Consider the following 13,940-nt stretch of genomic DNA (forward strand, 5'->3'; position numbering starts at 1 on the left):
GAAAGATGCATCAACGTCCAATTACGAGCTTCCTTGCAGCTAAGCCTGTTTGACATACGAGTTACGTATTTTGGACTGCAATAAAGTAGGTGCGCAAATGTTGCTTTTTATCTCCGGAATGCGGTTACTTTGTTGTGTACCACCATGCAATTACACCAGTTATTTCTTTTGGGCAAGTACAAAGCCCAATATTGGCATAAAGGCCTGCTAAAGCTATAATGAAATATTGGTTATAACGAACGAATCGCAGCGCCCCTTCAATTTGGTTATAACGAGATTTAACTGTAATCCCGCAATGTTTACAAATCACTTCAGTGTTTCTTTAACTCTCATTACCACACCTATTCAACATCGTTCAATTTGAACGATCCCTTGGGAGCCCCCTTTCATAGCGTTCCAGGCATTTCTGGAACAAGTAAAGCTATTTGAAGTTAGCTCATAAAATTCTTTTTTAAAATCAGTTTTGTTTTCATTTGTGCAACAAAAACGTGATTTTTGACACGCATTTGCATCACGTGAGTGTGGAAAAGGGGCATGGTCATCGCACGTCACTGCTACCAACGAAGAAAGCGTGCCACTCATAATTACTCTGCGTCAGCATTTGGTTTTTGTTATCAGGGCACGAATGGTGAATCAGCAAACGATTTGCAATCGTCAGGTTTGCACTCTGACAGTAATAATCCCTGAAATTGGCTGAAAATGTCAAGCAGTGCCTGTTTGCAAAGCTACTCTATGATTTTAGGCAGTTTTATTGCCTTTGCGCACGTTGATTTGATTGATTGTAGGCTTTAACGCGCCGACACAATGCCGGTGATGAGGAGGGCCGTAGTGGAGGGCTCCGGATTAATTTTAACCACATGGGGATCTTTAACATGCGCCGAAATCTCGTACACACAGGCGTTTTTGCTTTTCGCCTCCATCAGAAAAGCGGCCGCCGCGGCCGGGAATCGAACCCGTGACCTCGTGCTCAGCAGCGCACTTTGCGCACGTTGTTCTAAGATGTGTTGTAGTTCTACTTACCACAGGACCAGTCACGGACAGCTTACAACAATTTCGATTTTGTTTCTGCATAACAAAATTCATATTTGGCGCTACTACGCAGTTACCCAACTACAAGGGTACCTGCCATGGCGCCTTGAGTGTCCGCGACTGATCCTCAAAAAAAGCATGCCGCTCCTGATTTCACCCAACCCTAACCTGATTTCTGCGATAAGAACATCTGATGCAAGTCAAAAAATAACACCCAGTCGCCAGATATCTGTTCCGACGAGAAGTGCGCTTCAAACCGGACTAACACACCGCCAGCTGTTTGCCTGCCAGTTTCGTTTCCATACGAGGGTACCTCCGGGGGTCTAGTGTTGCTTCTTAGTTGAACTGTCTATTCAGACGGAGTCTCCAATAAGTTTTGTACTGTTTTATTTCAAAAATGTTAGGTAGCGCTGCAATGGAGGAGGCTCGTAGTGCTGATCTTGTTTATCGTGCAACCGCTACTCGGCCAAAGTTTGCAGGGGCCGGTTCTAGCGCATCTCACCTTATTCCTGCAAGCACGGCTACATTAGAGAGTCAGAAGATGATAATAAACTGCAAGTTTATTTTTTGAGAGGTAACTGACAGTGAACGTCAACAAGCATCAACCACGGAGTTTCGTTTTCAACTCCATGCATGTTTTTCCCCAGTGCGTGCTTGTCCCGAATAGTGTGCTGGCCAAAAATGCATAGTCAGTCATTGAGAAGATGTTTTTACGACACATGGGGACAAATTGGTGCATCTGATAACGTCAAACTGCCAGATTTCTTCCAGGGAATCACCCGAAATTGCCCAGTTTGAAATGGAGGCTGGGCTTCACTGCATGGCACAGGCACCCCGCATGATGACATTTCTTTAAATCTGATAAACTGTTTTGCGCAAAGTAAAATTTTTTAGGCCGTATTTTTTAAATTTTTCCCTACAAAATGCACATTCGAAATTTTTTTTGCTATCGATGGTTTGTTATACACAACTCCTTTATTACCATTTTCTTCAACAACTTGACAAACATTTTGATTTTGATTTTTTTCCGCAACTATGACATATGAAAACGTTTAAAAAACTGGTGTTATTGGAAAGAGGGTTAAATCATCTGCATTTTGCGTTTCTGGAATTAGTGCCTAACCAATTTTTCCTGCAGAAAAAAAAAATGTTTTCTTAGACCCCTAAAAATCGGTCAATTTCCAGCAGTAACGAAAGAGGGGGCTTTGTCCCAAGCATAGCATTGATAATAATGCAGGAGAGAAGAAACAAGTACATAACCATGTTATTCTAGTTGCTTGAACCACATTTTTGCCACAAAAGACTACTCGAACCGTGTTTCAAGACAACCCCCTTTAAGACTCAACACTGTGGCAAAGAGCACAAAAAAATCCATGAGGGAACATGGCTTTGGTCTCCTTTTACTTACTTGGCGAAGTCGAGAAATGCAACATGCCCGTGGTAAATAGCAGGTTTCATGTACTGCCACAGAGACACATTGTACACAAATCGAATCTGAAATAGAATGAAAAGGAGACAAGCTTGGTGTAAGCATGTGAATGGTACAGAATACGTGATTAATAATCCCAAATGGGAGTCAAAGGGAGTGCAAAAGCACCTCACCTCCTCCAACAATGACCACTCTCACACGCATCTTTTTATTTCTTTGCAAGAAAGCCAAATCCACAAAATACATTTGGAAAACTAGTGAATGCAGGAGACTTAAATGGATGAGTGAATTGCTTTGACAATACGCCATGTCTCAACACCCTCCTCCAAATCCTAAGTCTTTTGAGGTGTCTCACTATGCTTAAAGTCGAGAGGGCTTCTGACACATTCAAGGCAAGGGAATCATTGATCTATGAAATGACAAGCATAATATAATGCAGTTGACACTGTCAAACATACTCATAAAAATGCTTTATGGCAACATGTCATTGTTATATCTTAATTAAAACAAATTATTGTTGCAACCAGGCTAAGAAAAAGGGGGAAAAAAACAATTTAAAGTGTTCAATAATGAAGGAGATAACAAAGAACCAGATTACAATATCCACTGTGCCAGTCTATTTACCAATCGTGCTTGGTTCACACCTTGCAGAGTTGGGCTATACTAAAGTACACCTGTATTGAGTGCATTAGAACATATTGTGTTGAAGCCAGTGATGCTTTTAAAGAGTAGAAAAATGACAAGCGTGCGAGTAGTACAGGGCACAACGTCCTTCCCATGTGCATCGGTATTTTTACTGTGAAAGCATTAAATGGCCCATTGAAGAAAAAGCCAGCGTCTGGCATCTGTAGATGCAAAGCAGTTCCTAATCCCCCCCCAACATTGGCTGCAACGCGTTCCACTGTGTGCTCTGCGCAGGCCACGATTTGTGGCAGTACGTACTGTACCACTTAGTATGAAGTCTGAAGCCTCTACACCGTCGGCGGCCACAACATAAGCAGTAGTGAAACGTCACTCACTGTCCACACCAGTACACCACATCAAAACTCAAAAACATTGCTTGCAGCACCAAACCCAAAGGAGCACTCAGCAACGTTCAAATGGATAATAAGTTTTTAGGTGTCCTCATAATTTTTGATTACTTTTGTATTTTGCATCCAAGTTGCTTTATTCTAGCCAGAAATCATTATTACAGCCAAAAACATGGTATGAAAGGCTTGTAACAAGCAGCTCATTAATAAAGCTTCATAAAGCTGCCAATGCCACTGATGTAAATTGCTATATAAATACAAAACAGTGCTCTAACCAGAGTTATAATAATTGAGTTTATACGGCACTTGGTCCACCTTTTGCAGAACTGATTTTTAGGGACAGAGTTTTTCTTCCCTAGGACTAGGAAGAGCTGTGCCTGTGGCCCGGAACATAGTGGCAAGTAGAAAGTATTTCACAGCCCGAAAGGCTGAGAAATACTTTCTATGTACTTGCTTTTTTTGTCAACACCTTTAATAACGCTGGCATCGATAACTCTGAAAAAAAAAAAAATCTATTGCTCCAAGTTACAAGCTAAACGTTATGGGTACAGCCATTAAAGGCCTTTTGGAGTCTGCATGAAGTGTAGCTCAGCACTTTGAGAGAAGCTCCGAGGGAAGCTGGTCTTACACAGGGCTGTCACTGCATTGAATATTTTTACTGCTGCAACTGTGCTGTGAAATCTTGCAGACACAGAAACACTGCAAAAATTCCAGTAGAATTGTTTTTTACACTTGCCGCTGAAAGCTCTCCATGACTGGCAGGCCCGGATTCATCCACAGGCTTTCACATCTCTCCCAAAGTTTGACCCCGCGGCAACCACCTTAGCGAACTCGACGTCTGTAGTGCGAACTCAGCATCTGTGCTCCCCACTTCAGGCACGAACGCACGTGAATTGACAAGGAGAACAGCACGCGAGAGATCACTCCACGAACGCTGGGAAGAGTGTTCACGAAAGTCGAGGTGGCCAACGCTGGGCACTCCTTACGAGGCGCAAGCTCACATGCAATCTTTTTTTTTTTTTTTTCCCCTTCCTTTCTTGAGCTCTTCACGTGGCGAAAGCCCACGCACAAGCCTGGATGACTCCGGGCACTCCACACAAGGTGCACGCTCACGTGCGCTTGGCTGGACTGAGTTTTCTGGCAACGCTCGCCGGCAGAACTAAAAGCTTAAACAGCTCTGCTGTTAAAAGAAATGACCTCACTGAAAAAATGCTAAGCACCTGCATTGCTGTTACCTTTGTTGAAAATATGGAACTGTGTTGCTGTGGCACCAGGCACACAGGGGAGTGGAGTCAGCGGTTGGTGCGAGGAAACGAAATGAGTGATTCCCAACACTGAAACTGTCTCATCAACCCTTTGAGGGTCACAGCCGTACATGTACGGCATCGGCAAACACTTTCAAAATGGTCCATGACGTATATGCACGGCATTGCTTGTATCTTTAAAAAGCGCGCCTTTTTGCCAACTTCTCTTGCTTGGCATGTTGCCACACTTCGGAAATACAGTAATCCCGAGTTATAACGAAATCAGTTTATTCGAAATATCGCTTTATTCGAAATTTCTTCTGGTTCCAACCAAAACACATGCATTTTGGACCGCATTACTCGATGCACACGAAGAGTGTGACCCGCTTATAGCGAAGAGGCGACCAGGGGTGTCTCCGAGTGGCGGCAACCCAGCGGCGAGTCATGCTGTCAACATGGCGGGTCAATGCAAGCCCGTGTTTCCCCGGCGATTTTCTCGAACCGGTCATGCACAATGTGCGCCATCGGACTTTAGACAAACAGTCCAAATTCGTGGCAGGGTCATTCAATTTTGTTCCTAGACATTGGTCAATGGCATGGACGCGATGGTGCGCGTACAATGGCACTCGAACCGTAGAATTAGCGGCTGCATCGACAATGGGGCGCCGAAAAACTCTTGTTTTGCAAAGATCACGGCTGCACACCTCAGAAAAAAATATTCCAGTGATCACACAAAGTCCCTAGTGCGAAACCGGTCTGTTTTCATGATTGCGCTGTGTACCTACAATGAGCCGTTAATCGTTTTTTGAGCTCACAAACACAACTTCAGAGTCAAGCCACGGCATTTGCGGCCTTTCCCAGAACGAAAATCTCGTAGCGTTCCGTGATGCCCGCGCGCCCCTATAAATTTTGCCACTGCGTTTCCTCCTCATTCGCTATCTAGTCTGCGAGGCGTTCGGCCACCAGTCACAGCTCTTCACGGCGCCCAATCACGGCGACCACAGCCTCATGCAAGGCGTCGTCAAATTGGAGCAGGAGTTGCTCGCGACCGGCAAGAACTTAAAACAGTCAAAGCTCACTGCCTTTTTTGCACTCGAATTAAAGTTTTGCTTCTCTGAATACATTGTTTTTAGTCCTCCCAGTTGTGGCGCAATTAAAGCTCAACTGCTTTAGTTTTTCTTGACTGGACGCTTATATCGAAATTTTTCGCGGTCCCGCTGACTTCGTTATAACGAGGGATTACTGTACGTCAAATTTTTTTCTTGCGCCGATGGCTCTTCTTTTTATTTTTTTATGATTTACTTCAGCGGAGCGCCGGCTATCGTTTGCGCATCCGCTAACGAGGGGGCCCGCTGGGTATTGCTCACCTGGCACCCGGGCACCTCTCGCTTCTTGCGCCTGCCACAGACCAAGGTCACCTGCGAAACTGATGAGGCTCTTTTCTCCTTTTTTTGTATTTTATGAGCGGAGTGCCATCTATCACTCCCGCATCCGGCCGCGCGCACCCGCACACAGTGGCTGGTTTTGGTATCGTCCTCTGTGCGCTTCCCCCTTTTTGCGCCCGCGAAACTGATGTCTATCTGATTTTGATTCACTCAAAAGGTGCTGCCTTGTTACTCTCTCGTTTTTATTTAGAATTTTTCTTGTGTTACTAATGAATAAACCACATATATGTAACAACATAAACGATTTTTTTTGTCACTTTATGGTCACCCTAAAAAGATTACTATCATTTTTTCTCGAAATAGATTCATCCAAAGAATTTAAATCAGCAATAACAAAAATCGATCCTGGGGGGTCGCGTTTGGCGAACAAATTCGACCCTCAAAGGGTTTAACAGGTGGGCTGGGACAGGGTTTTCTTTTCCCAATAGGGTTCTTCTAAATGCCCACGCCCAGGATTGTTCCTATACTTTGGGTAGAAAGACGCCCATTACCAAGGAGTCATCCAAAATTACCATGCCAATTCAGTGCAAGAAAAATTGGTGTAAAACAGCAAGTTTTGCAGTGCAGCGATGCCAGAACAGTGTTGTGCCCTTGATTGGAATCATGGACAGCCAGCATATTTCCATGAAAGGGAAATACGATGGACAACAGGAAAGGATGCTACTTTAGCTCCTCCTAACTGATGTAGGGTTATGGTGCTGGTTCAAGTCACCTGTGTACAACCACGTCTGAAACTATCACCTTTAATGTACTAGAACTGCACATCAGCTATGAAGCAGTGGACAGCTACGAACAAGTTCAGAAACCTAAGGAGATCTTTAACGAGCACCCAAATCCGGTCAAAATGAGCATCCTCGTTTCTTGCCTCAGGAAAACGGCCACTGTGGCCAAGAATGAGCCACACAACTTCCTTGTGGTAGTAGAATGCCACAGCTACTGCACCCTGCAGTGGTGTGGTTAATGCATGGTTCACCTGCCTTGCGCTGCATCTGGGCATTGCACCGATTGAGTCCATGAGCAAAACAATGATCACACTATTTCTTCGCCATATGCATGTCTGCTCTCCACGAGGGAAACGAAAAATGGTTTTATCTAGCCAACTTGCAGCCCTTACGTCACAAGCCATAATGGCCCTTGGCTGCATGCAACAGGTAGGACCAAGACAAAAAGGCAAACACCTAATGTCCGAAGCAAAACCAGCACCCATGTTTGCTATACTGTGCAGTTGAAAAAAGGCCTAAGCACGCCTCGGAAGAGCCCACTGCTCACTTGGTCTGGCAGTGACATGACGTGCATGTTCTTGGACGTGTTCAGGTGGAGCACGTGAAACTTGTTGACGGCGCACAGGTCGTAGGCGACCCCCATGAAGCTGGTGCTGCCTGTCTTGGGCACGCGGTTGTACACGATGACCAGGTTGTCCATCGTCTTCTCCGGCAGCCCAAAGTCGTCCAGCGGTGGATCCGTGCGGCTCTCTTGCACGGGAGGGAAGTCATGGAGCCGCTCGTTCAGGTAGAACAGCTGCAGCCTGCCAACCGTGTCCGCTGCGGGGTCACAAAGGTGGACATGTGCCATTCGACGGAACAAAGTGCAGCAACCACTGGTCGCCAAACTGCAGCACAGAGCAAGCCATTTTTCCAACTTCCCCTTTCTGTCGCTCTATTTTTGTCTTTTTTTTTCTTTGACCACATAACCCTAGCAATGCTTCAAGTAGGCACAAAAAGAATGCTTCTAAGCAGAACAATTTGCAATTAACAAAGCAGCCAATTCATAGGTGCGATGTCATAGCAACTAGCTGCACTGAACAACAATAATAGACCACAGGCACAGGATTCCGCGTTGGGGTTCTGATTAAGGTAACAACAACAACAAAAAAGATGATTTTTCTTTAGTTACTGTCAAAAACTCCCACTGGGCTGAATAACTTTTAGCTTGAAATGAAGGCTAACACTTGCCATAACTCTTTCAGCTTGTGTTCAACAACAAACAAAGCCTCATTTGTTCAAGGGGGGACGTGGCAAGTAAAACCATTTTTGTTATTCGTGGACCAAATTTAGTCAAATTACGCTCATTTATGTAGTTAACTAACCTAATAGCAAAACTTAAATCAGTTTAAAAATATCTTCTTTACTTTTTGAGTTACCAGACTAATTACTCCCACAAAGTCGCCCCAAGATTAATTAGCTAATTAGGCAAGAACTCAACAAGATTTTTATGTCAGTGTGATAAGGAAGGTCTATTCTGTGCAAGGAAGCTATTATATTATTGCTTCATTTCCTTTAGGTATCCGAAAAAAAAGACAGAAGTTTCACTTTCTTTTTGACATGAAGCTATTTACGATTTCGAAAGGAAGGTGAAACTTTTCTTGTGCTTTCATTATGCCTAAAGGATATAATGCAATAATCTAATAGCTTCCTTGCATAGAATAGATATTTTGACGTAAACATCTTGTTGACTTCTTGCCAACAAGATTATGCTGAATACAAGTTTCAGGTAATTAGTCTTCTAACTTAAAAAGTATGGAAGGTATCCTTAAACCGGTTTTAGTTTTGTTGTTAGAATGGTTAGTTACATAAATACTCTTAATGTTATTCAATTTGGTCCATAAATTAAAAAGTCGTTTTACTTACCACGTCCTCCTTGAAGTACGTACTAATTAAAGGAGCCACAAAAACAGAATACAAGTTTGGTCTATTAAAAAGACTGCTTTTCCCCATAACAATAACACAAATTGTATCGCAAACTTCAAGCAAATAATCTAGGTATTAAAGAAAACCGATGAAGCGGTGATGATACCCCAGCCACTTTTTGGCGAGGTATCTGCAACATCACAGAATCTTGTTTGTGGAATTGGCGGCCATCGAAATAAAGCACCCACCAAGAAATATGACTGTGCTATTGTAGTGGGGGGCCTTTAGTTCTAATTGATCATATCACTTGAATGCTGACACGCAGCTAATACACAGATGACTATGCTTTTAGTGTTTCGCTCTACTGCATCCCTGCTGCCGTCATGTCGTGCGGAATTCGAAAGTTGTTCAATATTTTGCTTGTTTCTTTTTACGGTTAAAAAACACCTTTCATGGCTGGAATAGAGAGGAGTGAGTTACCGAAGGCTAACTCTTTTTCAAATTGACAAGGTTGCATTTGGTCTTCGTGGCCCCTTTAAAGTTGACTTTTCACTCCCCATTTCCCCTTCACTCTTTGCAACCTGTAAGGACCAAGTTCAGAGCACAAAAAGTAAGCCTGTCGATCCCAGACGACCACTCTTGTGCGGTACTGCCACCTAGGAGAAAGGTGTTGAAAATTACACTGCCGGGATGCTGACCTGTAAAGTTTACAACCGGCCAGCCGGCAGCATAGCCAGTAACACTAATTATCTCTCCCTTATGTCACTGGCTACTGTGTGTATGCATATATATACAGTATACCCGCGATAATTCAAACTCCAAGGGGTCCCAGGATTTTGATTGAATGATCAGAAGTTCGAATTACCAGAAGTCCTCATAATATGACTCGGGGCAACATACCAACTCGTGCTGTAATAAAACATTCACATGAATTCAATAATACAACCTTCACACCAATACTGAAGTGCTGTTCACTCTTTAAAAAAAATCACGAATGGATGACTGCTTTGTCTTAGCATGAGAGTTGAAAATGAAGTTTGCAATGCCAGCAAGGGCAACCAGTTCATTGCAAGGGTTTTGTGCACTGGTCGGGAACTTGCGGATCCCACAAATATGCCGAAAGGATGCAAATGTGCAGCTAGAAGTGGCAAATGCAGCAGATATTTTCTGGCGAGAACAAGCAAAAAGTACGAATTAACCGAATGTACGCAATAGAGCAGTTTGAATTAAGCAACATTAAAATACATTAACGACTAAAATTTCGAAGTTTGTTTGAATTAATCAAAAATGTGAATTGAGTTTATGTATGAAGAATAGCCCATGCGTTCACGCACACAAAACATTTGACCAAAATCAAAACTGAAACAAAACCTACTGCTGGCTTTAACAAGATATTCTGTTTTATAATGTTTCTCAGCTGAAGTTCGTGTTTAGGAAACAACATGTGCTCAGCAAAATTTCCCAGATTCACTTATTTTACATATAGATTATCCTCCCATTGTCACAATCCCATCACAAATGTCACAAATCCTATAGCACTATTCACTTGTGACATTACAAAGTATAGCCTGCTATAGTGTACTACAGTCGAACACGGATATATCGAACTCCAAGGGGATCGTGAAAGAATTCGATATATCGATAATTCGATATATAAAATAGGCCTATATGAAGATTATCTGACAACTCCGCACATCACGGAGAGTTTTCTGAAGTCGTGGTAAACGGTAATTTACCGCTTTGACCGTCAAAGCACGGAAAATTCTAACCGCAGCATGATGACCACCGCACTTCAATTATCATTGAAATGTCTTTGAGCTTCGCTTGTTGTTTTTTTTCTGCGTCGTAGAGTTCGCCAAATTGTCTTCAAGATTACAAACACACACAAATGAGAAAATCAATGCTGTACACTGTGCCACAACAGAGGCGAATAACGCTGAAGTAACCTCAGCTGCAGTAGGCGGTTGGGAACGTTGTCAGGCACTGCGTGCCGTTATCTTCAGTATCCGAACCGAACACCTCCCCCATCTGGAGGCATGCAACGAAGTCGCTTTGCACCCGACACGCTCCGGAATAGCCGGGGCGGGTTGTGCTGCCTTCGCCTTTACGTGAACGTTGATGGGTGCATCGCCCTCAAAACTACTGCGAGGAATTCCGAACGCCTTTTCAACCAACATCTTTTCAGCAGCCTGCACCCAACGAATTCCCGCCTTCGTTGCTCCGAAATAAATGCCTTGTACAAAACAAACATACAACGCCGCATCGGTCCCCCTGCACGAGCCACCAAACAGCTCAGTCACAGAAAAAGAGTGCCTCCGGTCAATTTCTTTTCCTCCTTTATGTCCTTTCGCCCCAACCACTATCCGCGTTCTAGATATCATGGAGCTGCCCCTCGTGCTAGCGTGAAAACAGCTGTTGAAGGCCATCGAAGCGATATAATGCCGCGGACGCCGCCCCTGTCTCACCAAGCCAGGCAGCGCCTGCGATGAGTCAACATTATCATCAACTCCACCCCATCACAGTACGCAAACTTTCAGGGGAGCCTTCGGCACGGAATTCGATATATCGAATTTGCCCATGATCAGGAGTTCGATACACGCGCACAACAGCCCTATACTTTTGCATGGGATTTTCGAGGGGATGTTTGCACTGTTCGATATAGACAATAATTCGATATATCCGTGTTCGATATATCCGTGTTCAACTGTATGTATCTTCACATGTTATGCATTTTCACACTTCTTACATTTCTAGTATTACTAAAAAAATGCTGTTGCAAGAGTTATACCTGTACACATGGCACTGTAACGTACCAATATGGGCCAACTTGTTTTTACATTTCAGTGTTTTCAAGTACTGCAAATACAAGAATACCGTACAGGCACTCGTCACGTGTGCCCCTAGTTGGCTGCACAGTCAGCCGCATCGTGCAACCCAGCCAGACTACTCATACTGTCAAACCTAGGTATTGACAGGAGATTGCGGACGGTTGTATATCACTTATTCAATACATAAAATATGTTGAAATAAGCTTCAACAGAAACACTGACACATTTTTAGTAGTTTTAAAATGCAATGGTAGCAGTGAGCTCGTGGTCGGATTCATTAAAAAGTTAAATCAATCACACAGCCCTACCGTGCACATTTTATTTCACAGCAATCTACCAGCCCACTTCCAGTTCTAAGCCACAAGGTTCATTATGCAGGCCTCATAACCACGACGCATGAGAGATGCAAAAGCATTTCAAAAGTACAGGGTAGCAATAACATGGTGGGAAAACAGGACTACGGCTGGTCAAGTCAGAGCTAGACCGCAAATGCCCTCCACGTTAACTCTGCCAATGCAGGTTTGATGGGATGAAGGAAAGAGCTTATTAGGGAGGTCCAAACAAGGAATTACCCATCAGAAAACCCTGAATTTTATTACAAAGATTTTACCATCAGAATTGCAGTGCTTTTACCATCGAAGCTGCGAGACACTTCACAAGTTTAGTGGTTTCCAAACATGGGTAATTGGGAGTGAATGGACAAAAGCTTCTGCAGGACCAGGGGAACAAAATGAAACCTCCGTTTCTAACAAACTATCACACACAGGAAGCAATTTGTCTCACTGGATCATTGCTTTTCCACCCTTCCCACTAATATCAACAAAGTAAGGTGCTGGGAAGTGATTTCGATGACCAAAATGCTTAAGTGCAGAAGGATGGACAGCTAGACAAGTTGGTGGATATCGATCATGGTGGCAAAAAAGCGCAACTTGTAATGAAGACATCCTCTTTTCTTCCTTTCTGTCTACGTTACAAGTTGTACGGTTTTGCCACTGTGATCGGAATGCTGAAGGCCACACAATTAAGGATGTATACCCTCGGACATCCTGGTGTGGGGTCAGAACTCTTTTTGCTTTCATCCTGGCACGTCTTTTTGCGATATTTTTTAAATAAGGAAAGTTCGGGAGGAGAACTGTTCAAGGGGTGCGGCTCAACATTCCCCAACCCATCCCTCGCCTACATCATTCCCTGGGACTTCGGCTGTCTCCCCCGTCGACAGTGAACATACAGACTGCCCAGGGAGCTCCGTGTGAACATATGCTCCGGATCCGTACGAACATTCTTCAGCACTACGTGGACCCGGTGAACTATGCAATTAGGACCTGGACCTAGGTCCTCAGGAAAATAAAGTTTGCTCTCTCTCTTTCTCTCTCTCTCATAACTGAAATTTTTACGAATATTCTCGGACCGGTCGGTATCTGCTATAGTCCGAAATAGCTCTATTCGATACAAGCGGGGTCGATACACTTAAGGTTCGAACAGGGAAGAAAAAAGCGTTTGCGGAAGCCCGTAGCACTATTTTGCTCACGTTGAGTGCACTCACATTTAAAAGAGCGCGCGACGCGTTGACGTGAACTCCTTGGCCACTTGATTGCTCACTGAAGTTTATTCTTACTGCTATTCACAAGCACGCCAACGACAACAAATGTAGCAGGGAGACCAGAACGACGATGTATTCCACTTCCAGTCGCACAGGTGGCCGGGAGGAAATGATAAACATTTTCTTAGGATTTCCCTTTTTTGTTAAACATTGTGCGCTAGACAGTTAGTGACTGTAGTGTACACTAGTACAGAGCCACATCTACGAACTATTTTCACACTCCAGATTAATGACCAAGAACAGCAAGCGCAGATAAAGAACCAACCCTCTCGGGACAACCGAAAATGTCATCTCCACAGTGGACAATTTGGCAGTAACCTAAAATCAAACAACGCACATTACCGCCGCATGACAGCTCGCAATGCAACATAAATGTGTGTGTGTGTGTTTGTTTGTTTGTTTTTTTTTTCTAGCACACTCAACTGCTTCTCACAAACGTAGTCAAGCAAACTGTTAAGAAAAACTTACTCAGTTTCAGACGAGATGATTCAAGGAGGGCGAGCTTGTTTTCAAACCGGAGGAAAATAGAAACAAAGGAAACCACGATGCAGAAACAAATGACGACTTTCCATTGTAAGATTCGGCCAATCATTGCTAGCTCAGAACTATGGCACGTGAGCACGAGCTGTTTAAAAAACAGTTTTCAGTTGCTTGGCAAAACACCACGAAGAGCATCGCGTCGGGATGACGGATGTCGAGAAGTTTCA

General features: G+C 43.8%; 1 protein-coding gene across 1 annotated transcript in view; it reads right to left on the bottom strand.

Moving 5' to 3' along the window:
• Hs2st (Heparan sulfate 2-O-sulfotransferase) overlaps positions 1 to 13,940 on the bottom strand; it is a 54,956-nt gene extending 41,016 nt beyond the window's left edge. The window contains exons 1-3 of the mRNA XM_077671665.1: positions 13,702 to 13,940; positions 7,448 to 7,719; positions 2,438 to 2,523 (exon numbers count right to left, since the gene is read on the bottom strand). Coding sequence (XP_077527791.1) covers positions 2,438 to 2,523; positions 7,448 to 7,719; positions 13,702 to 13,825 — 482 coding nt within the window. The 5' untranslated portion in view covers positions 13,826 to 13,940. The remainder of the gene's footprint in view (positions 1 to 2,437; positions 2,524 to 7,447; positions 7,720 to 13,701) is intronic.

This window comes from Haemaphysalis longicornis, unplaced genomic scaffold (assembly GCF_048455015.1).
Source record: "Haemaphysalis longicornis isolate Haplotype H1 unplaced genomic scaffold, Haemaphysalis longicornis Haplotype H1 scaffold_1, whole genome shotgun sequence".
NCBI classification, from domain to species: Eukaryota; Metazoa; Arthropoda; class Arachnida; order Ixodida; family Ixodidae; genus Haemaphysalis; species Haemaphysalis longicornis.